The following is a 23890-nucleotide window of genomic DNA, read 5'->3' on the forward strand; positions in this document are numbered from 1 at the left end:
GATTTTTCATGAAGTGCTCAGATTTTATTCTGCTGTTTCAATGGGACCAAGAGACCAATGGGAGCTAGCTAAAAAAGTATTAACTTAACAGTCTGTAGTATGATTGGTTAATACTGCCAGAGGGCAGGGAAAAAAATTAGGTCAAATATGATCACCATTAACATGATGGTATCACCAACTACCCACTTGTGTTGGAGATCAAGTTGGCATCAAGTGCTCCAATTTGTTTTATTAAATCTCAAGTATCATATTTCCATGTATAGTAACATTGTTTGCTTTTAGACAGGCTGACTTTTCTTCCCTCTTTACATTTTTGAAAGGATTGTGTACTAATACGAAGAATGAATTATAAGACGGACAATTCTGCAGAAGTAGACAGGACCACAAAATATAGGAGCTGAATTAGACCATTTGGCCCATCGATTCTGCTCTGCCATTCCATTATGGCTAACTTATTACCCCTCTCAACCCCATTCTCCGGTCTTTCTCCCCAGAACCTTTGAAGCCCTTACTAATCAAGAACCTATCAACCTCCACCTTAAATCTACCCAATAACTTGGAATGAAATTCACACACAAATACAGTACCGTGCAAAAGCCTTAGGCACCTGAGCTAAATATGTGTGCCCCTAAGACTTTTGCACAGTACTGTATATGAAATTCAGATGAAGGGTTTCAAAGTATTCATGATTGTTTAATGTTATTTTCAATACACAAGTGTAAAGGAGAACAAAATGATCATTACTCTGGATCCAATGTAGCACAAAAATATACAATATGATAAAGGACACAATAATTTTAAAAATATATAAATACATCAGATAGTTTATATACACAGATTGATTGTATCCCCATAATGTGATGCTAGGCACAGGAGTGTCTGTCTGTACATAACAGGAAATAAAGTAGTGGTGGTTGGCGGTGTGGAAGGGTGGTTTAGTGGATGGAGGTGTTAATCAGCTTTACTACTTGGGGAAAGTTTCTGAATCTGGTAATTCTGGGTTTGATATAATCGTAAAAATTAAGCTAATATGTATCACACCACACTGTACATAGTTCATAAACGATCAACACCATTACAATACCTTCTCTACACTTTTCTCACATGCCATCTGCTGGATTGTTAGTGATGATGGTTGCAGCTGTTCATTGGAACCATGCTGAATACCATTAGGAACTCCTGGACTCTGATGTGAAAGGCCGATTTCTTTCAGACAATCCATCCTACAACACATTCAGTTATTACACTTAAATACAGCATTGAATCTGGTCATAGAGACATGCATTTAAAATTAATAAATTTGGTACCTTTAATAATCTCCATAAACAAGGTTAATAATGTGTTCCAAATTTCCTATCATTCAAAGTTTTCTGAAGCTACGAAATTATGGTACACCAAACTGTTGGTATATAAAATTATGAAAGGTGTAGTAAGACTCTGGCTGGTGGGGCGGAGATACGACTCTCCCAAAGGAGGTGCAGGTGCTCCTTCCCTACGGCAGGCTGCAGGTCACCCTTGGGCAAGGTGTAACACTTGCTTTACCCTTGATCAGAGTCATGTGAAGCTTTGGGAGCAGGTGGTGGATGGCCGTATGAGCAGTTGGTACATTTCACAAGTCCTGGTTATGTGACCACAGACGCTATGCAATCTCTAAAGCATATTGATAATGGCTGGGGTCACCTGTATTATAAAGACACTGCCCAGAACAAGGCAATAGAAAACCACTTGTGTAGAAAAATTTGCCAAGGACAATTTGTTAACCAACACGATCAAAACCATGATCACCTACATCATATGACACAGCACATAATAATAGATACAGTAAGTGCAAGGAGGCTTTTTCCACTGAGGTCAGGGAAAGACTAGAACTAGAGGTCATAGGTAAAGGTGAAAGGGGAACATTAGGGGCAACTTCTTCACTCAGAGGGTGGTAAGAGTGTGGAATGAGATGCCAGCGGTGGTGTATGCAGGCTCAATTTCAACATTTAAGAGAAATTTAGATAGGTACATAGATGGGAGGGGTGTGGAAGACACATTAATAGTCTGGTACTGACGAGATAGGCAGGATGGACCTGTTTCTGTGCTGTAGTGTTCTATGACTATAATCTACAGCATTGCAAACTTTGATCTTGCAATGCAATAAGGTGGTTAGAGTGCTATCTTTAGTTTTTACACATTGTTCCTTCATTAAACAGATTCCTTCTATTCGCAAGTTGTGCATGACAGAATTTAGTGTGTAGCTTTATGGATTCTTTAAAAATACCAAAAACATATGGTTAGGATTGTCATGAACGTAGGCACACTAAAATATTATTTGCATTCTAATTCTTTAGGGTGCAATCATAAGTAAAATTAATTTACTAGTTTATCTTAAGAGAAGTAGCTTATCTAGGGGCGTACAGACCCAGTGTCTACAAATCCATGAGTCTGCTGGAGGGGTTGGAGGACTATGTATGTATGTATGTGTGTGGGTTGGGATGAATGGAGCTTCTTGTGTTGCTGTTCCTTGGTATGTTCTGTTTTGTTTTGTTCCATTCTGGATTCTTCTGCTGACCATCGTGGGTATGCTGTGTTGGCGACAGAATATGGTGCGACATCTGCGGGCTACCTCCAACACATCCATAGTGTGTTGGTTGTTATCACAAATGACTGTTTTGATGCACATGCGATAAATAAGCCTAAATCTAAATTGAGTCACTACTCATACTTCTACCTTCGATAAATATCCAATTTTGTGAGCTCATCCTACAGAACATAGAACAGTACAAGCCCTTCGGCACACAATGTAGTGTTAAACCAATTAAATTAGTAATCAGATGGCTAACTAATCTCTAGTGTCTATAGTATTCTTCAATTTTCCTTACATTAAATTGTGCAGAAGTTCAATTTTTAATTATCTGTATTTAATTACTAGTTTTGGATTTTAAAATCCAAATCTGATAGATTACAACACTGAGCACTGTTATATTTGGACACAGATTTTAATAAATAAAACAGTGAAGATTTCTACAATAAATGACAGAGAAAACTTATACCCATAGGGGGCAACACACATCAAAGTTGCTGGTGAACGCAGCAGACCAGGCAGTACCTCTAGGAAGAGGTACAGTCGACGTTTCAGGCCGAGACCCTTCGTCAGGACTAACTGAAGGAAGAGTTAGTAAGAGATTTGAAAGTGGGAGGGGGAGGGGGAGATCCAAAATGATAGGAGAAGACAGGAGGGGGAGGGATGGAGCCAAGAGCTGGATAGGTGATTGGCAAAGGGGATATGAGAGGATCATGGGACAGGAGTGAGAGCAGATGTGCGTGAAATGGCAGCTCTCTGGACTATTCCTCTTCTCACCCTGTCTCTTGCAAAAATGCCATCCCCTTCTCGTAATTCCTCCGTCTCCACCGCATCTGCTCTCAGGATGAGGCTTTTCATTCCAGGACGAGGGAGATGACCTCCTTTTTTAAAGAAAGAGGCTTCCCTTCCTCCACCATCAACTCTGCTCTCAAACGCATCTCCCCCATTTCACGCACATCTGCTCTCACTCCATCCTCATGCCACCTCACTAGGAACAGGGTTCCCCTGGTCCTCACCTACCACCCCACCAACCCCACCAGCCTCCGGGTCCAACATATTATTCTCCGTAACTTCCGCCACCTCCAACGGGATCCAACCACTAAGCACATCTTTCCCTCCCACCCCACCCCCCACCGGCTTTCCGCAGGGATCGCTCCCTACGCAACTCCCTTGTCCATTCATCCCCATCCCTTCCCACTGATCTCCCTCCTGGCACTTACCCTTGTAAGCTGAACAAGTGCTACATGTGCCCTTACACTTCCTCCCTTACCACCATTCAGGGCCCCAGACAGTCCTTCCAGGTGAGGCGACACTTCATCTGTGAGTCGGCTGGGGTGATATACTGCGTCCGGTGCTCCTGATGTGGCCTTGTATATATTGGTGAGACCCGATGCAGACTGGGAAACCGCTCTACTGAACACCTATGCTCTGTCCGCCAGAGAAAGCAGGATCTCCCAATGGCCACACATTTTAATTCCACATCCCATTCCCATTCTGACATGTCTATCCACAGCCTCCTTTGCTGTAAAGATGAAGTCACACTCAGGTTGGAGGAACAACACCTTATATTCCGTCTGGGTAGCCTCCAACCTGATGGCATGGACATTGACTTCTCTAACTTCCGCTAAAGCCCCAGCTCCCCCTCGTACCCCATCCGTTATTTATTTTTATACACACATTCTTTCTCTCTCTCTCTCTCCTTTTTCTCCCTCTGTCCCTCTGACTATACCCCTTGCCCATCCTCTGGATTCCCCCCCCACCTCCACCCCAGCCTTTCTCCCCGGGCCTCCTGTTCCATGATCCTCTCATATCCCCTTTGCCAATCACCTGTCCAGCTCTTGGATCCATCCTTCTCCCTCCTGTCTTCTCCTATCATTTTGGATCTCCCCCTTCCCCCTCTCAAATCCCTCACTAACTCTTCCTTCAGTTAGTCCTGACGCAGAATCTCGGCCTGAAACGTCGACCGTACCTCTTCCTAGAGATGCTGCCTGGCCTGCTGCGTTCACCAGCAACTTTGATGTGTGTTGCTTGAATTTCCAGCATCTGCAGAATTCCTGTTGTTTACCCATAGGGGGCAGTGCTTTCCCATTGTTTTTCTTGGGAATGCAAATGAAACCCTTCATTACAGCTCAGCCTCACTCTTCATTTGTCTGTCACTAACCTCTGAGCGCAGGCCGATTGTACTTCATGTGTGAGCTTCCCCCCTCCAGTATGATCCTGGTTCAAATGTCGACGAAGTGCTATTTTAGCTGGAGAAAACCTGGTGTAATCGGGAAGAGAATGATTCGATGATCTGTCCACTTTATGTTTGCTCATAAAATTTGGGATGCACAGTTCATTGTCCGGATCTGGAAATGCAGTGTTGTATACATTCTGGGATTTGGAAGAAGGCCGGCTTAAAGAACTGTGAATTTCAAAAGGAGTTGCATTTCCATTAATCGAGAGTTCTGGACTCAAACCATTCATACTTCCCATTGGAATTTTAGGACATTCAATTTCAAGTTGAAATCTGTTTCTTTCTGCATCCATTTCATAATTTTTGCTTTTGTGACGTAGCTGAAGGGATACATCATCTGATGGCATGTAAGATTTCAGCTGTATTAGCTCTTGCTGCCGTTGGCTCTTCTCCAGCTCTACAATGCTTATCTGATGGAATCAGAGGAGAAAAATAGCTATAATCCATAATTATATTTCACTCAATTATGAACATATAGTTTCATACACAGAATCTAAATATATGCAAACAAAGTTACTTCAGAAATAAAAAGAATTAAATAAAGTGGAGGTTACATCAGTATCAATGATAATTTGATAGGTATCTATCACCTTCTCCCCATAATCCTACTTTTGTTAAATACTGAAAAATAAAGCAACAGATTGCCAATCTTAAAATATTTCATGTAAACTAGTCAAAAATCACAATTATTGTAAAGTAACACAAATAACCCTTTTCTGCTGAAATTAGGGTCTAAACCTGATATCGGTGGAAACGTGTATCACAGATGACAAGAATGATGGCCCATAATAAAATGACCACCAGTTTTCACCAGCTTTGCAACTTTATAAAATTTTTTAAATCTGTGACAGTAGACAGTTCTTATAACCAATATTCAGAATTTAAATGGAATTTATTGCTCATTGTGCTCTGTCACACACAAAAGAAACTTAATGTCTTCTCCACTGGGGCTGGTGCCTGCAATGAGCAAAGCTGTCAAGCTTTTAAATCTACCTCTTCACCACATTTTCTGACCACCAACCCCTAGAACAAGATTTTTGACATCTGCTCCAGGACTCTGTGTGGTTTGGCATTAGTATTTGTTCATAACATTCCTATGAAGTGCCTTCAAACATTTTTGCTAATTACTACACAGCTTTTCTCCTCTGCCAAATAATCTGTTCCAAATTTACTATGTTCATCAACAACAAAAGAAGTAATTTCATTTTCTAATCTTTGTGCCTAATACAAGTGAAAGCCTATGTTATTTACAAACGTACACGGCTATCATCATTAAATTGTAAATAATTATACCCCAATCTCAAAACTATAAGATTACAAGTGAAAATAGTGCCAATAACCAAGTTTCATAAATACATTTAAATGATATGTTCAAAACTATCATGCCAACTTCAGAGAAGCACACACAAGTGTAAATGAAAGTGTATGCTCTTGCCTTTATGGCAGTGGAGAGCCGCAGTGAGCGGAGCTGAACCCCCACAGCTCTAGAGAGCTGGATGCAATCCTAAACTACAATGCTGTGTGCATGCTCTCCATGACCATGTGAGCTTTCTTGAAGTGCTCCATATCTGGACTGATAGATTAATTGTCCACTGTAAATTGCCCCAGTTTGCAAGTGAATGGTAGGTTCTTCACGAGATGCTCATCAAGAGTTCATCATAGGATTGATAAATATTAGCACAAATTTAATATGCTTATATCATGTGACTTTCAATGAGCTGATTAAGCCTGATGAGTTTGAGAACAAATTCAGATATGAGGTTTGCAACACCATTGATATAGATGAGGGAAAGGTTGGATTTAACCAACAGGTAGAATACAGACTTTCTATATCCAGTACCATTGTAATCAGACATGATGCAAAGACCAATTGGAGTAGGATGATGCTTATCTCAGCTCCTAGTTATCAGTGCATATTCACTTCCAATCCAAATGAACCACTTTTGGAAGATCCATCACCACTGAAACTTGAGTATCCTGTCACTGTCTTTTTCACAATCCCAATTAATCACTTTGCCATATGGCATTTCCATTTTCCATTAGCACTTTTATCTTGGATTTATCCCAGATATTCACTGTTTGACTTTATTTGAATAGAACTTGAATAGAACAGCTTGAGGCTCTCCTACCTGAAGCTCTAAGCAGTGCCTCTGCTTTTCTGAGATCTGACTCTTCAAGGCTTGTTTCTCCTTCAGCAGGGTGTCCAAAGACAGTGATGACCAATCCAAATTAAGCTCTTCACATCGTGCTTTCAGCTGTAGAATTTATGTGCCACATGAAAAGCCTATCAACTGCCCTTTCCACAAATAAACATGCTTGCACTTATTTGAAAAATTACAGTATCTCAAATGTTTGTGGACACCCTAAAACTGTCCCATACATGCTTAAAGCAAACTTTCATATCTATTAATGTTTTAAGATACAACAGACAAAAATAGGCCGCCATGGTAGCATAACAGTTAGCGCAACACTATTACAGCTCGGGCATGAAAGTTCGGAGTTTAATTCCAGTGTCATCTCTAAGGAGTTTGTACATTCTTCCCATGGCTGTGCAAGTTTCCTCCAGATGCTCCGGTTTCCTCCCACAGTCCAAATATATACGAGTTAGTAGGTTAATTGGTCATTGTAAAGTTTCTGATGATTAGGCTACTGTTATGGTGTTATAACAGCGCAGCTCATTCGGCCAGAAGAGCCTGTTCCATGCTATATCACTAAATAAATTAACTAAATGAAACAATGTTCTTCCTCATCCAACCCCTACACAGTAGTTTCTACCAAATGATGAATAGCAGTAATAAAGATACATCTTGCACTCTACTCCCTAGAACATTATTTTCTTAAACAATAAACCCTAGATTTTTTTTAAAAGAATACTATAACAATTATTCACAAAATTGATATTACACACCTGCTTTCTAATTATAATCCAGCTAGTTAAAAAAAAACAACCTGTGGCAGGATTTTTGAAAAAACTATTTTAATTACAGTTCATTCTAAGCCCACTAAATAATTACCAGCTGCAGACTTTGTTTCCTGAGGTCACCGTTGTCCTTTTCCAGCTGCTTTGTCTGCTCTTTCAGATGCCTGTTGTGTGCAATAATCTCTTTCTGCGCTTGGAGTAAATCATTGAATGTCATGGCCTTTATACCCAACTGGAAGAGAGAATATGCAAGGTGCAAAGTGTAAATTTTAATTGAACTTTGAATGTTGTACAACTGAAACAGCTATTCTCAATTCCTTATTACTCGTCATACACAAAAACAATGCAGCCTTATTTACCAAAAACCTCACTTGCTCTACTATAGCATGCAGTATATTTTTAACCATCAAGTTAAAATTAACTTTTTAAATTGGCAAACCCAAACATTAGTTAGTAACTGGATTTGAAACAACCCTAAATAGCTGAAAATTTCCTAAGAAGTAGTTGTTTGAGTAGTAGTTGTTATTAGATAACCAATTTATTTAATTAAATCTGCACATTTGCAATTAGCAATGAAGGCAATTATCATCAATTTCAATTAACAGTGAAAGCAGCTAAGAACAAAAAGACTAGGCAAAACAATTTTGGCTTAGCAGATAGTCATACAATTACTTTAAAGTTAGCAGTCTTGAAATCAGCACACACATCATGGTCATTAAATATTTAGAATTAAAAAAACTATGGGTGTTGAGGGTTAAAACTGGGAAGAGAAGAGGAATTTGCTTAACAGAAATGGTTGAATCTAACATGACAATTTCTATAACCCCTCTCAAATGAAACTTCTTTTAAACATAGGTTTCCTTTTGACAATTTTATGCAAACACTAGCTTTAAACCAACCAAACAGATAAGCTCGTAAACACATTCAGGGAATACAAGCTTTCAAATGAGAAAATAACTTCAGCCTTGACAATGTATGATACTGAGAAATAATATGGTTGAGCACTATTTCAAACGTCTCTTAATTTGCACTAAAACCATAATTTGCACTAAAAAATATCCCTTTTCCCCTACCTTCAGGCCAAATTTTATTTTGATTTCCATACAGTTAAATCTGTTTTATATTTCCAGGTTTATACCTCCTGGTTAAGGCTCTGCGCATCTCAATGAAGATTCCTCAAAACGTTTGGTTGAAGAGCCTCACTGTCTTGTCCTGCTTGAAGAGCCCCACTGTTTCTTGTCCTGCTCAGAGCCTCCGCAGAGAGCGCCACACTGAAACAGATGCCAGTTAGAAAAAATGTCGCCTCTCTGAAGCCCACAAAAAAAAAACCCAGTGGCAGTTGTCAGCAAGGTGCAAGGCAAGCATGTGCCTTTCCTGTGAGCTGCTAATACAGGCCACTGTTTCAATATTGTGTTTCTGAGCAATGTTTCGCATAGACCCCCAACTGTGAAAAGCTACACAGAACTTTGCCATCTGCCCTAACTTGTCAAGTTTTCAACCAGGGCATTCTGATATTAGATATTTGCTGAGGGTTCACACTGAAAGCTTTATAAAGGGAATAGGAATCGTAATTAAAACAGGGTGCCAAAATATTATTTGACATCAAGGTTGTGTGTGTACAATACAAACACAGGAATAGAGCACAGTGCAAGTAACTGATGACAGTGAGTATTGCAAGGATTCCACTTGAAATGTTAACAAACTTGCATAATTTAGTAGTAGAGAGAGAGGCCTCATGTTCAAGGACTTAACAAATAGCTTTACACTCTACAGATGCAGCCACATTGTTCATACCTCTTCAAGTTTCTGCTGAAAAAGAAGGCGAACCTCTTCTTTCTGTGTCTGACAATGTCGAAACAGCTGCTGTGCCGTCCCTGTTAACTGCATGTTCTTCAACTGCAAAAGGAACATTATCACCTCTTGTTAATAGCTACCTACATAGATTTATATTTTCTGAAATTTGTCAAACAAAAAAAATTACACAAACTCTATTCCAAAATGGATCACATTTATAGAATACTACAGCAGAGATACAACCCCACATCTGTGCCAAACATGACAAATTTGACTAAATCTCATCCAACTGTACATAATATCCCCCATCTATCCACAACCTCTTGAAATCCACTACTGTATCTGCTTCAATCACTACCCCTGCAGCCTGCTCCCAACACCTACCACTCCCCATGTAAAAACACTTGCCCTGCATATCTGCTTTAAATTCCTCCCCAACCTCCTTAAATGCATGCCCTCTAGTATTGTCTACCTTATATATAGGTTTCAAAAATTTATTACAAACTTATCACATTTTTACTCTACATCTGATGTTCCACAGAAAGCAAACCAAGTTTGTCCAACCTGCCCTTCGGAAGTCATACTCTCTAATCCAAGGAGCATCCTAATAAACCTCTTCTGATCCTTCACCAAAGCCTCCATATCCTGCCTGTAATGGGGCAATCAAAACTGCATGCAATACTCCAAGTGCAAAGTAACCTGGGGTGTCTTTGAATCCCTTAACATTAACAGAAACCCAAAAACAAAATACAGACAGCTGTTTTAAGAGGATTGGAACACACTTGCCCCTTCCTTGTAGGAATTTTATTTGGTGTGGCCCATCACATTTGTGAACATTATTGGTGAACGGAGTTAAGGAAAAACATTAAAATACTGTACTAGAGAAATCTGAAAAACAGTTATTAGAATGAGTCTGGTATGGAACACAAATTGAGAGTAAAGTAAAAAATGAAGTTCTCAACAGTGAGCTGGGGACAAGTGTGGGTGTGGAAGGGGCAGTAGGGAAAAAGGAAATAATAAAGAAATGTGTGAGCAAGAGAAATTAGATTAGCAGTGATGTGCTGCATGAACTGGACTAAAACTTGCAAAGTTTAGAATTTTAGCTGTGTTTAAGTTATTTTTTAATATTTTAAGATAATTTACAATTCTTCCATTGGCTTTTAGCAGATTTTCTTAATACTATGTTCAGGAAGTAAAGCCCTTCATGTGTTTGACAGCTACTTCAAACTGTGGGCAGCTCCCTACACACCCAAAGTGGCTTTCTGCTGTGGCATGACCAAGGCCTGGCCATAAGACTACAAGATCACATAGCATCTCTGCCATCATCCGTATATTTCCTACAGCTTTGGGTTGAAAGTCAATGTTTGCACATCTGAGAAAAATGCAAGTCAATTTACCACGTAGATCAGTGGTAAGGAGTGGGCAGTGTCATTAACAGCACATTCTGTCATAAGGGAACTAATATTACATATTACACTAAAGCTCACTTTTGTCAAGATATTGAAATAAATGGTAACCATAGTACCTGGACATTCAAGTCAATGCTATCAACTTACAGCCTTCATTACCTTTAGCCCATTAATTCTGACATCATTTTCTTGAAGCGTATTACTGATGCACTCTAATTTTACCGTGAAATAAATCAGGCAGCGTACCTTTTCCTGGTCCAATAATTGCTGCAAGTTAGTCTTGTACTGAGGTGTCTTCATATATGCCATAAACTGCAGATACTGCAACCTGAAAGACTCTAGATTTGATCAAATACTAGTTAGTGCATAATTAATCACTTAAATTATCACATTTCTTCAATCAATATTCTAACAGGGAGAAAACACCTGTTTTTGTTTGGAGAATAACTTTCCAAAACCTCAGACTGCATTTTGAACTCATATCCAAGTCTTGGTAGACACTTTGTTGAAGAAATCCAGTTGCAGTATTGAACAAGTTGTTCTCTAATATTTAAATTACAAGCTTAAAATGAATATTAATATGTAAATGATTTAGCAGCAGAAGTTTAGCAAAACCAATATGGGCAGAAACTTGAAGTTCCAGTCTCATTGAACTGTACTGCACAGGATATTTTCAACTTTAAAGTTATTGATAAGCCAACAAAATTGTTGCTATAAATATAAATAAAAACAAACTGTTAGAAATATTCAGCAGGAAGTATTAACCGGCTGAGTTTGTGGGGCACTTCCTATATTTCAAGATTTAAAAGCATGCTTTTAGCAAAGAGACAGTTACATGGGTACACTGGGGGGGGGGATGCAAGAGATGCACCACACTGCTGATAAAGCAAGTTTCCAGTTTGTGTGTTAACAATATGACAACTAATAGTAGCAAAAGAACATAACTAAGCACTTTGGTCCATTTCCCTCACAAGACCAAAGTGGCTGTAGTGATGAAGCAAAGGATCTGGTAATATAATTTTTCCACAATGATCAGAATCTCTTCAGTGTTATTGAGCTTCAACTAGAATATTGCCAACTTCCACTACCGCTGCAGAAAACGGATCAAAACTACAAACATCAACTGGGGAAATCAACACAATTCCATGTTCATCACATCCTGGAGCCCTCTACTCTTTATTCCTCTCCACAGACACTACCTGACCTGCTCCTGCTAAGTTGTGTGTGTGTTACTCTGTATATGCAGCATCTACCGAATCTTTGTATTTAGGAGTCAAAAATAAAATTTATATTCTATCAGCAGCATTCCATGTGGTTGGCCAAAACAAAAGGAGAATTATTTTTGACTTGTATTCTGCAATCTTAAGCCAACAGCAAATGAAGGTTCCTCAGCTTCAAGGGTCTATCTGCAGATTTTGCCATAACAGAGACCTGCCACATCATACCAGTGTCTCATTAATAATGTGTAAGGAATTTGATGGATAATTCATCTGCCAGCTCTTTCCACACAACTTTAAAGCAGCAGAAGGTCTAGATGCATTCACTTTTCAGAAATAACACAGAAACTCAAGCTGTGTCCAAATATTATGGAGTAAGCTTTACCCTTGCTTCCACTGCAGAGCATCAGAAAACTAATTCAAATCAAAGGTTTGGGCAGAAATTTTAACATGTTCATTCACAGTTTGCACAACCTTCAGTGCAAAGCATCATGTGAGCTACTGGTCAGCCAGCCTGATTATTTCAAAACTTTGATTAGAGCATTTAGTTCACTAATTGGGTCCCTACAATGAGCTTAAGTAGAAAAAAAAATCAGCAACTGCAAATCATAATCAACAGTCCTTATAAATAGCAATGGCTTAAATGTTAACTGCTTACTTCACTTTTGCAAGTCCAAAAACATTATTTTTATGTCAAATCAAATAAAGTTCAATAAATCAGTTATAGAGCCCCACAGCACAGAAACAGGCTCTTTGACCTACCTAGTCCATTCTACACTGTAACTCTCAGAGCTGCACCTGTACCACAGCCTTCCATACCCACACTTTGTAGTTACTCAAACTTCTCTTAAAAATTGCAATCCACATCCACCACTTCTGCTGGCAGTCCACTCCACACTCACACCATCCTGAGTGGAAAAGGCTGCCTTCAGATCCCCTTTAAAATATTTCACCTTTCACCCTTAACCTAGTCTCACCCATCATCAGTGGAAAAGGCTAGCTTGCATTTACCCTATCTATACCCTACACAATTATCCTTACTTCTGTCAAATCTCTCCTCATTCCCCTACACTCCAGGAAAGAAGTCTTAACCTGTTTAACATTTCCCTATAACCCAGGTCCTTAAATCCCAGCAACAACTTTATAATTTTTCTCTGTACTCTTTCAATCTTATTGATCTTCCATGTAGGGAGGTAACCAGAAATAGATAGAGTGATGTAATATCATTAGATATTATTCAGATTTTTTAATCAAGTCATTTTGCATCCCAACGACCTTTCCACTCTAACCTTCATGTCACTCAACCTCACACTAAACAAATAGGAAGAGAAAGCACAGATTTTCAATTTGCAACAGTATCCAGACTTCACAACCTTGATACATAATCACCAATGACAAGGTGCTGACTACCTTATTCAAGACAAACTATTTTCAAGTTCACTTGATATCCAGACTATGTTTTCTTCCAAGTTTCATCATGTCTAGTTCTTTTCCTGTCAACAATTTGAAAACTTATTCCAGTTCCTTTATAAGTTCAGCATGTATTACTGAATAAAGCTGCAATCAGATTTGTTGCAAATGGATAAAAGATGCCCTTTTAACGTACAACCCATCTGATTGTTAACAACGTTAGGGGTACGGGTTGGGGGGGGGGGGGGGAGATAACATGGCCAAAACGAATACCAATTAACAAATGAGGAGGAATTTCTTTAGCCAGAGGATGGTGAATCTGTGGAATTCACTGCCAAAGACAGTTATGGAGGCCAAGTCATTGGATATATTTTAAGCTGAGCTTGTAAGGTTCTCGATTAAAGGGTTACGGGGAAAAGCCAGGAGAAAGGGACTTAAAGGGATAATATATCAACTATCAGAAATCGATGGGCCAAACAGCTAATTCTGCTTCCAAGTCTTATGGTCTAATAGGCCTACAAGGTCCCATTGAGATGGATAATGCAAAGGATATGATTAGTTTGTACCTTAAGTTTTCTCATTGAAGTAGGACAGTTACATAACAAAGTTGTCACAAAAAGAACAAAATTCCCAGGGGCTACACATGCAAGTTTAAATCCAGCCATGCCCAACATTCAAAATTCTACAATAATTGAAGTCCAAAATGGTAGAGTTTACACTCATCTGCATTGATTTATATAACTAAATAATCTGGCATTATTAATATGTTAGGTTTATCATTTACTATTTCAAAGAAACCTAGATACTGAAACAAGAAATTGATGAGCTAATATTCCTGTGTGACAACAGTACAGCTTAAAAGCCAAGTGTATTGACTGACTTTTGAAGTTGACAATTGAAACAACTATAAAAGCAACAGACAATATAAAAGATAAAGAAAGACAGAACAGTATTGCAGGCAATGATAGCTTTGTAAAGACCAAAGCAGAGAGAATCAAAATTAAAATTTATATACAGTTCAGAACAGCCATATAATTCAAAGCAGATACACAAGCACCAAGCAGCAGCAATACTCACCTAGCAGCTTCTGTAGTGCAGGTGGTGTAGGACCCAGTAAAAACTGATTGGGTGAATAGCGTTGCACTTTGGGAGGTAGTTGGTAAAACGGACTATGAGGTGACTTGTATGCATCTGAAAAAGGAAAGCAATGGACTGGAGGTTTTCCTGAGCTATAATGTTACAAATCAGCTCTTACTAATCATGTTATTTAGCAAATAGCACACCAGACAATAAATGTGGCTTTATCATCAACATTATCAAAGGAGGGCAAGAACATTTACAAAGCAAAAGCAGCAAATTGACAAAAACCACTTAGGCAAGACCAAAATTAACATTAAACTCCACCTATTGTAATTAAAGACCCAAATCTTATTACAACTGAATCAAGGCCAACTTAATAGGTTTATGTGCAAATATTTTAATAGCAAGTTATTATGCCAAAATATAATGAAAAATATGGCATTTAGCCATATTTAACAACTGCATAATATTTTTATGTATTTCTTGCCAACCACTCAAGAGTGGGTGTAGATGTAACACCCTGTTGCAGGGGTTCCCAACCTAAAGTCCACGAACCCCCCAGTTAATGGTAGGGATCCATGACAGTAAAAAAAAAGGTTGGGAACCCCTGCTCTATCACATGTCAGATCTGGATATGTTAGTATATTTTCACCAGTGAACTAATTTTTCCTCAATCCCAATTAAGGTCATGCAAGTGGATGATGAATCTTCATGTAGGTATTTAAAATAACCATACTTCAGGTCAGAAGCATGCAAAGTAATAGGTTAAATTTAGCACCTTGTTAACTAGTAAATATCAGTTAATGCTTACTAAAAACTTATCCCTAAGCCTTTACGGAATTTGAGTGAACAAGTTACTCAATAGTTAAAAAGACACTGCTTACAATTTACCAGAGACAGGTAAACCATTGGAAATTATAATGAATTTTCAATATTCCTGCATTGAATTTATAATTTAGCTTAAAGTAATTAAATGCAACTTAACAATGCATTTAGAAGTATCGAGTGCATGTGGTTTAAGACTCTGCTAATACAGTAATGTAATCGTACCTGAAGGCATTCTTTGGTGCCATTAAATTAGGCAACATTAATGAAAATGAATAAAACTACAAGGCTTTTTACTTGCCCATTGACAGAACAAAACAGGGAAACTGACTGCAGAACTTACCCTGAGGTGAGGATGCCGATAGAGTCTGAGCATGTAAAAGATCCAGTGCAGATTGGCTTTTCTTTGTATTTCTTTTCGAAATTGCAGTGCTCATTTTCTTGGGGCGCCCTCTTTTTTTCACTGCAATTCTCTTGCCTTTGTTAATTATTTTGCTCTTCCGTGGTTTAGCAGGTGAAGCTGATTTTTTAATTCCGGTTACCCCAATTTTCTCCTCTTCAGGACCAGAATCCTGCCAGTGAGAATGCCAGTTGCATTAGCATTATTAGGACATAATAATGAGTCAATTTTGTTGATTATTCAATATGAAATTTTGCATTTCACTAATGCAGGCTTGTTCAACCAAGGTTCAGACACTAATATAATCAGTAGCCAGCTGGATGAAAAGTATTTATCTCATCTAGAGATACAGCCCTACAAGTTGTACCACCCAGCAACCCAACTAACCTTAGCCTAATTGCAGGACAATTTACAATTATCAATTAACCCACTAACCGGTACATCTTTACAATCTGGAAGGAAACCAGAGCACCTGGAAGAAACCCAAGTGTTCACAGGAAGGATGTACAAACTTCTTTCAGACAGTATCAAAAATGAATTCCCATGCCCTAGGCTGTAATTGTGTCACACTAACCACCACACTGTATTTCAGAAATATTTTATATATAAATATTTACTAAGATAACTAGGTTATGCCTTCAACAGGCAGAAGGAGGGAACATACAAATGGCAAGAAGGACGAGGACATGACAAAATACCAAGGAGTTGCAAAGATGAGAAAAATCAGTAAAATTATCCTCTGTGGTAACAGGCAAGAATTTAATCAGACAAATGTTGTAAAGTACAAACTTAAATTCAGGAAACTGCTTCGAAACCAAGTGCTCATAATCAAACGATCAGTCAGGGGAGAATAACTGACACCTTGGTCTGGTCTATTTGTGATTTCATGCCCAATGTAGTTGGCTCAAATGTGCTCTGAAATGGGCTAGCTCTCAGTTCAAGGGCAATTAGGGATAATAGTAAATGGTGGCACTTCTAGCACTACCACCAAAACCAAAAGTAAAAATGATCCAGCACCTAAAAAAAAATTTCCAATGTCACTTTATATGAATGAGATTACAAAGAATGAATTAGATGCTGGTTGATGAATCACAAGCACAACTGCCCAAATAGTATTGTGCAGTTGCTCCTTGACAAAGAGATATTTCACACAAATTAAGTGCATTACCTTGGTTGGAGTTGTTGTACTACTCTTATTTTCTTTGTTTTCCTTTTGTTGTCTACGTCTAGCTGCCTCTTGTTCCTCCTGTAACCAAAATATCAAAATTTCATTCATATTGTGTGGACTACAGATTCATGAAATGGCCTTTCATATTTCTCACCAAAACCAAGAGTCATTTTCAAACTAATTGTTTTGAGAAACAGAAATCATCATATTTAATTAAACCTCTGGAGCAACACTCATTGAAAGAGCAAGAAGAAAAATCAATATTTCAGCTTCGCTCGGCACTATATTTCCAGGCACAGTAGCACTGCAATTAGTGTAATGCTATTACACCACCAGCTGTAAAATTAGGGTTCAATTCCCTCCGCTGTCTGTAAGGAGTTTGTATGTTCTCCCTGTGACCCCATGGATTTCCTTGGGGTGCTCCAGTTTCCTCCCACATTCCACAGACATATGGTTAAGGGTCAATGAGTTGTGGGTATGCTATGTTGGTGGTGGAAGTGTGGCAACACTTGCAGGCTGTTCAGCACAATCCTCACTGATTTGATTTGATGCATTTCACTGTTTCAATGTGCATGTGACAATAAAAGCTGATCTTTAATCTCAATTGAAGATAATATGAAAAACTAAATCATAAAGATAGAGCAGGAAACAAGTTGTTCTTGTTTCATTCTACAAGTGGGATGCTGGGGGAAACAGATTAAAGTGCACAAAACTTTATCCTACTCTATGTGCAGCGGCACAGTAGTGCAGTGCTACTGCCTCACAGATCCAGTAGCTCAAGTTCAATACTGACTTCTAGTGCTGTGCAGAGTGGGCACCTTCTCCTAATGCAGGGGTTCCCAAACATTTTTATGCCATGGACCAATACCATTAAGCAAGGGGTCCATGGACACCAGGTCAGGAACCCCTATCCTAGTAAGTTTTCTCCCACATCTCAAAGACATGCAAAATAGTTCCTGCAAATCACTTCTGGTATACGTGGGTGATGGAATCAGTGGGATGTTAATAGGGCACCACAGAAGGAACTGATTGCAGAGAAGCTAGTGGAAAACGGGTGGCATGGGGTGTTAAAGTTCAAGTTTATTGTCATCTGATTGTACATATATACAATCAAATGAAACAAAGTTTCTCCAGACCATGGTGCACTCATAAAACATACATCACACACAGCACCTAAACCAAAATATTAACACAATAAAATATTATTCAAAATGCATGTAGTGCATAGCACTAGTCCTGATGTTCCTGTACTTCCTTCTTGCAAATAGTGGGTCAAAGATATTGTGGAATGGGTGGTAGAGATCATCAACAATGCTTCTTGCCTTTCATCATCAATGTTCCTGGTAAATGTCACAAACAGGGGGAGGCAGACTTTAGTGATGCTCTCGACAGTTTTTACTGTCCTCTGTAGGGTCTGCAGTCCAATGCCTTGCACTTTCCATACACACAATGATACAGCCAGACAGGACACTCCTGACGTGCTCATGCAGAAAGTTGTTAGTGTGGGCGATTGCTCTGAGAGCCAGGTTAAACACAATGGGTCAAATGGCCTCTTTGAATGACATTGAACAGAGTAAATACAAATCCTAATAAGAAACAAATAGCCCATGTGAATCAGTTACCATTCACACCAATTTATGCTGAGCTTTTCATATTTAGAACTACATTTACTTTCAAATTAATTGCTTAACATGCAATTTACTCTTCTGGTCCATCTTCTCCAAAAGATTATTCCATTGGTTCAGGAATCAATTTTGTTCCAACACAACTACACTCCACATCTTCAGATGATTATATTTCTACTGGTGTAGAGGTACAAAAAACACAAGGAATAGGAGCAGGAATTGGCCATCTGACCTGTCGAGGCTGCTCTGGATTGCGGTTAATCTGGCTGTGGACTCAGCTACACCTACCTGACTTTTCCCCAAATTACTTATTTATTGACTTCAAATGCATTAAGTGCAATAATTTTAACAATTTCAAAACTTACCCTGAGTTTTGGATTTTTGAGACTAGAAAAGTAGTTTTCAAGCTGAAATGGAAAACAAAATAGGGTTATTTGCTATTTTCCAGTTGCAACTCCAAAGTCAATATACAAATCAATGACAAATTTAATGACCAGCAAAAGGAAGCTGCAATAGTGGCAATTAACAGAAACCATTGCCATGTTTTTGTCTATCACCTGGGAGATCAATGAGATTCCACAGATTCACACAATTTTCATTCCTGGCACCATTCTTGGTATTACTCTACATGCTAAGAATGCAAGATAAGAAGGGCGCTGAAAATGCCATGTTGGTGCCAGAATGTGTGGTAATATTCGAGGGCTACCCCTAGCATATTCTTGGGTTGCGCTGGATGCTAATGCAAATAGTGCATTGTATTGTATGTTTCAGTGTACATGTGATAAATAAATAGATATGCCACAACTGACCACTCCATCATTCAACAACACCTTGTCTGCTAACTCAGTGCTACCTTCAATTTTCCTTCAATACTCTGTAATTAATCAATCGGTCTTAAACATCTTCTGCAACCAAGCCTCTGCCGCTCTCATAGAGAATCACAAAGATTTACTATCACCTGGGTGAGGGAATTTCTCCACACCAGTTTTCTGAATGGCTGATCAATTAAACTGAGAAAGTGAACCCTGGCTTGAGGTAGAACAAGCAAGGGAAGCATCATGCCTGTATCTACTCCTATGAGAAATTTATATTTCAAAAACAAGTTACTGTTAATGAGAAAAATTAAGACTTTTAACCAATGATTTTTAGAGTCAGAGTGGTAGAAAAGTACAGCACAGAAACAGTCTCTTTGGCCCATTTAGTCCACGCCGAGCCATTTAAACTGTCTACTCCCCATTGATCTGCACCTGAACCATAGCTCTCCATACCTCTACCATCCATATACCTATCCAGAGTTCTCTTAGACGTTGAAATCAAGCTCACATGCACTACTTGCGCTGGCAGTTCATTCCACGTTTTTCTTATGCCATCGCCAAGACACCAATAATCCTACAATCTGAATCAAGTTTAATACCACTAGTATATGTTGTGAAATTTGCAGTTTTATGGCATCAGTACAGTGCAATACATAAAAAGCTATAAATTACACTAAGAAATATATATTTTAAATTAAATAAGTAGTGCAAAAAGACAGCAAAAATAGTGAGCTAGTGTTCATGGGTTGGTTCATCATCCATTCAGAAATTTGATAGTGGAGGGGAAGCAGCAAGGACACCAAAGTAGCGTAGCAGTTAGTGTGATGCTATTACAACTCCAGGCAGATTTCAGAGTTCAATTCTGGCGTCATCTGTCAGGAGTTTGTATATTCTCCCCGTGGCCATGTGGGTTTCCTCCAGGTGCTCCATTTCCTCCCACAGACCAAAGAATTACCAATTAGTAGTTTAACTGGTCACTGCAAATTGTCCTGTGATTAAGGCTAGTGCAAAATAGATTGGTTGTTGGGCGGTGCAGCTCGTTTGGCTGGAAGGGCCTGTTCTGCATTGTATCTCTAAATAAAATACAGCTGTTCCTAAAACAGTGTGTGTAAGGAAGGAACTTTTCTGGCAACTAAAACATCTTATATTTTACTTACTATGGTCCGGTCAATTGTATGCAGGTAGTAGGAAACTGGTTTACCAGTCCATGAAACTGATCCTCGCAGTGGTGATAACTCCACAACCTTCATAATGGTGCCAATATCTTTGAAGAGTCACAGAAATAAACAGTTTTTGATTAATTCCTTTTTAAGTTCTAATATTACACAAAAAATCTTTTATTGCCTTTACAAGGTTTCAAAAAAAAAGTAGTTAATGAAAAGCAGCAAGCAGTTCAATGAATTACTAATTGCAATGATGTACTGACAGCAACGCATCTCAACTACAGTAGATTTAGCTCCAAGTTTCATTTAAGAAAATGAAAAGTGATCAGTTCTGGTCACCTCACTACAGGAAGGATGTGGAAACTACAGGAAGGGTGCCGAGGAGATTTACAAGGATGTTGCCTGGATTGGTGAGAATGCCTTATGAGGATAGGTTGAGTGAACTCTGCCTTTTCTCCTTGGAGTGACAGAGGATGAGAGGTGACCTGATAGAGTTGTATAAGATGAGAGGCACTGATCATGTGGATAATCAGAGGCTTTTTCCCAGGGCTGAAATGGCTAACACAAGAGGACACAGTTTTAAGGTGCTTGGAAGTAGGTCCAAAGGAGATGCCAGAGGTAAGTTGTGTTTTTTTTTAAACGCAGAGAGTAGTGAGTGCGTAGAATGGGCTGCAGGCGACAGTGGTGGAGGCAGATACAACAGGGTCTTTTAAGAGACTCCTGGATAGGTACATGGAGCTTAGAAAAAGAGGGTGATGGGTAATCCAGAGGTAATTTCTAAAGTAAGTACCTGTTTGGCACAGCACTGTGGGCCAAAGGGCCAGTATTGTGCTGTAGGTTTTCTATGTTTCTATGTTCAAAAATTTTAAAATTGCCACTTACAGCATGTAAAGTATTTGAAACCCCCAAAATATCTCTAAAGTTATACAAAGATTTAACAGCTAGACTTCCAAACATGTCAGAAATGTCTCTTTTGCACATGCTCAATTGGCAACCACTTTCAATTATATTCTAGCTCACATGTAACTGCTCTTGCACCCAGCCCACACCCATGGAAAAGCTTTCACACATAGATAATTTTAATAAAACACATTTTTCCTAAAGCCTTCTTAAATTATTAATTTTCTAACTATTACAAAGCCTCAGTAGGCTGTATTTTTGACTTCCCATCACTCCAAACTTAATTATTGATCTACCTACATCTGCGCTTCCTAAAGCTCTATAGATTTGTTCCTCATAGAAGTCATAACACCAATAATTTTTCCTTTTATTAAACATTGCAGTGTTAAATACTTGCCAAAAACTTGATTAACTTGCTTCTCAACATTCTTCTACCTCCTGAAGCAATTTAGGGGCAGGGTAGACAACATCCAATCATTAATGGGAGTATGAAGTTTAGAGTTACTACTTTCTCCTTAGGAGAAAGTTGTTTGGCCACATGTATTATTACAGCACATTGTGCCATGAACTAAGATGAATTCAATTAGTAAAAAACAAGAAAATACTCAACTCGTTTCCACTAGACAGTAACATGGCCCAATACCAAGCCTGTGTCAGTTAGTGTGGTGTAAGAATGTATAATGAAATTGAAAAGAAATTTCATTAAAGTATAAAACGATATTCATTTCACGAGCAGAGACGAAAATGACTGATTTTCTCAGTCCAGCAAAGGGCTTTGGGACAGACATAAATATCATTACTAATGCATTCCTCCAATTCAATAATAAAAAAATTCAGAGATCTACAGAAATTTGTCATAATACATGCAAGCTAATCTTTTATAAAGGTACAGTTTCACAAAATAGATTGAAGGATAAAGAGTTAGAATATTCAAGTCATATCTGAGAAATCCCATTCTCAAAAGGTACTTAACAAATGAAAAAACTTACCACTCAAATTCCTGCTATTTATTCTGAAATTCAATGGCGCAAAGGGCTTGGAAGAAACAATTTTACCACCTGTAAAAATCACAAGAAACATCATGGTCTCACATTCCTCAAAATCCACTGCCTACCCTTTCAAATACATTTTTCCATATAGAATTTTGTGGATAATCAAGGTTAGGCAAGGATAAATGAAGGACAATTATAAAAACAAAATCAAGTCAATTAAGTAAATTAGCAAATTACAACCCCTGAATACACAAACAACAGGAATTCTGCAGATGCTGGAAATTCAAGCAACACACATCAAAGTTGCTGGTGAACGCAGCAGGCCAGGCAGCATCTCTAGGAAGAGGTCTCGGCCTGAAACGTCGACTGCACCTCTTCCTAGAGATGCTGCCTGGCCTGCTGTATTCACCAGCAACTTTGATGTGTGTCCCCTGAATACAGCCTTGTTGAACTTGTAGAGAGGTTTTAACTCCTGGCCTACATTCAAATGACCATAAACAACTATCAAATAGTAATCTATCATGAACACAAAAGATAGAGCATATGCCATGGCTATTCAACTGGGGCTATTTTTATTGAAGATAAATAGGAGGGATAAACAGACCAAGTAGTTCTATAAAAGTACAACATGATATTCATTTCAGGAGCAGAGACAAAAACCACTGATTTTTTCATTCAAAGGGCATTTGGACAGAGACATGAATAACTGCCACATAAAAACAGATTTCACGACATATGCCAGTGATATTAAACCTGATTCTGAAGCAATGATTGCGTGTAGTACAATAAAATGTGTATAGTACACGGAGATGGAAGTGTAAGCATAAATACAAGAGAGAAAGAGGACAGTATAACACACCCAAGCAGGTGCACATTCACAGTCGACTGCCTAACAAGTATGAGAACAAGCATATGCAAAGAAAAATGATTTTAAAATGTTTCAAGCAGATTACTCTACTCTCAATCTTGGTTTACTCATGACAAGCCAAACAGCTAACAAAGCACTGCAGCCACTCACAGCACATCTAATGCTGATTTAAGAAACCAGAGTCAAATTTTACCTAAAAACCGGGTATACTGTATACTTCTGTTGAAGAATTGCACTGAATCAAACAGCACAAAAGAACACTATTCAAGACTTTCAGTCTCTCGATTTCAGAAACCTGGTGCTGTTGCTACTCTCCCACCCATTGCTCATACACATATTTTTAATTCCCTTTTGAAAGCCACCGATTAATCACCCTTCACTGCCTTGTCAGGCAATGAAATACAGATGTTAACTGTTTGCTACATGGAAAAGCTTTTCTATGTATCACCTTTGGTACTTTTCCAATCATGAATCTGAAATTGAGAACTCCATGTCAACATAA

The 23890-nt window shown here is 38.6% G+C and overlaps 1 protein-coding gene across 4 annotated transcripts in view; it reads right to left on the minus strand.

Moving 5' to 3' along the window:
• dot1l (DOT1-like histone H3K79 methyltransferase) overlaps positions 1 to 23890 on the minus strand; it is a 93905-nt gene that overhangs the window by 25560 nt on the left and 44455 nt on the right. For 3 of the 4 annotated variants that reach the window (XM_072244548.1, XM_072244550.1, XM_072244551.1), the window contains 12 exons: positions 22518 to 22586; positions 20623 to 20729; positions 19016 to 19057; positions 17026 to 17103; positions 15801 to 16029; positions 14630 to 14743; positions 11172 to 11263; positions 9517 to 9618; positions 7817 to 7954; positions 6932 to 7057; positions 4728 to 5212; positions 1085 to 1223 (listed from right to left, as the gene is read on the minus strand). In XM_072244548.1, coding sequence (XP_072100649.1) covers positions 1085 to 1223; positions 4728 to 5212; positions 6932 to 7057; positions 7817 to 7954; positions 9517 to 9618; positions 11172 to 11263; positions 14630 to 14743; positions 15801 to 16029; positions 17026 to 17103; positions 19016 to 19057; positions 20623 to 20729; positions 22518 to 22586 — 1721 coding nt within the window. The remainder of the gene's footprint in view (positions 1 to 1084; positions 1224 to 4727; positions 5213 to 6931; positions 7058 to 7816; positions 7955 to 9516; positions 9619 to 11171; positions 11264 to 14629; positions 14744 to 15800; positions 16030 to 17025; positions 17104 to 19015; positions 19058 to 20622; positions 20730 to 22517; positions 22587 to 23890) is intronic. The other variant, XM_072244549.1, reaches the window with a different exon arrangement.

The sequence above is a fragment of the Mobula birostris genome, chromosome 26 (assembly GCF_030028105.1).
Source record: "Mobula birostris isolate sMobBir1 chromosome 26, sMobBir1.hap1, whole genome shotgun sequence".
In the NCBI taxonomy this organism is placed as follows: Eukaryota; Metazoa; Chordata; class Chondrichthyes; order Myliobatiformes; family Myliobatidae; genus Mobula; species Mobula birostris.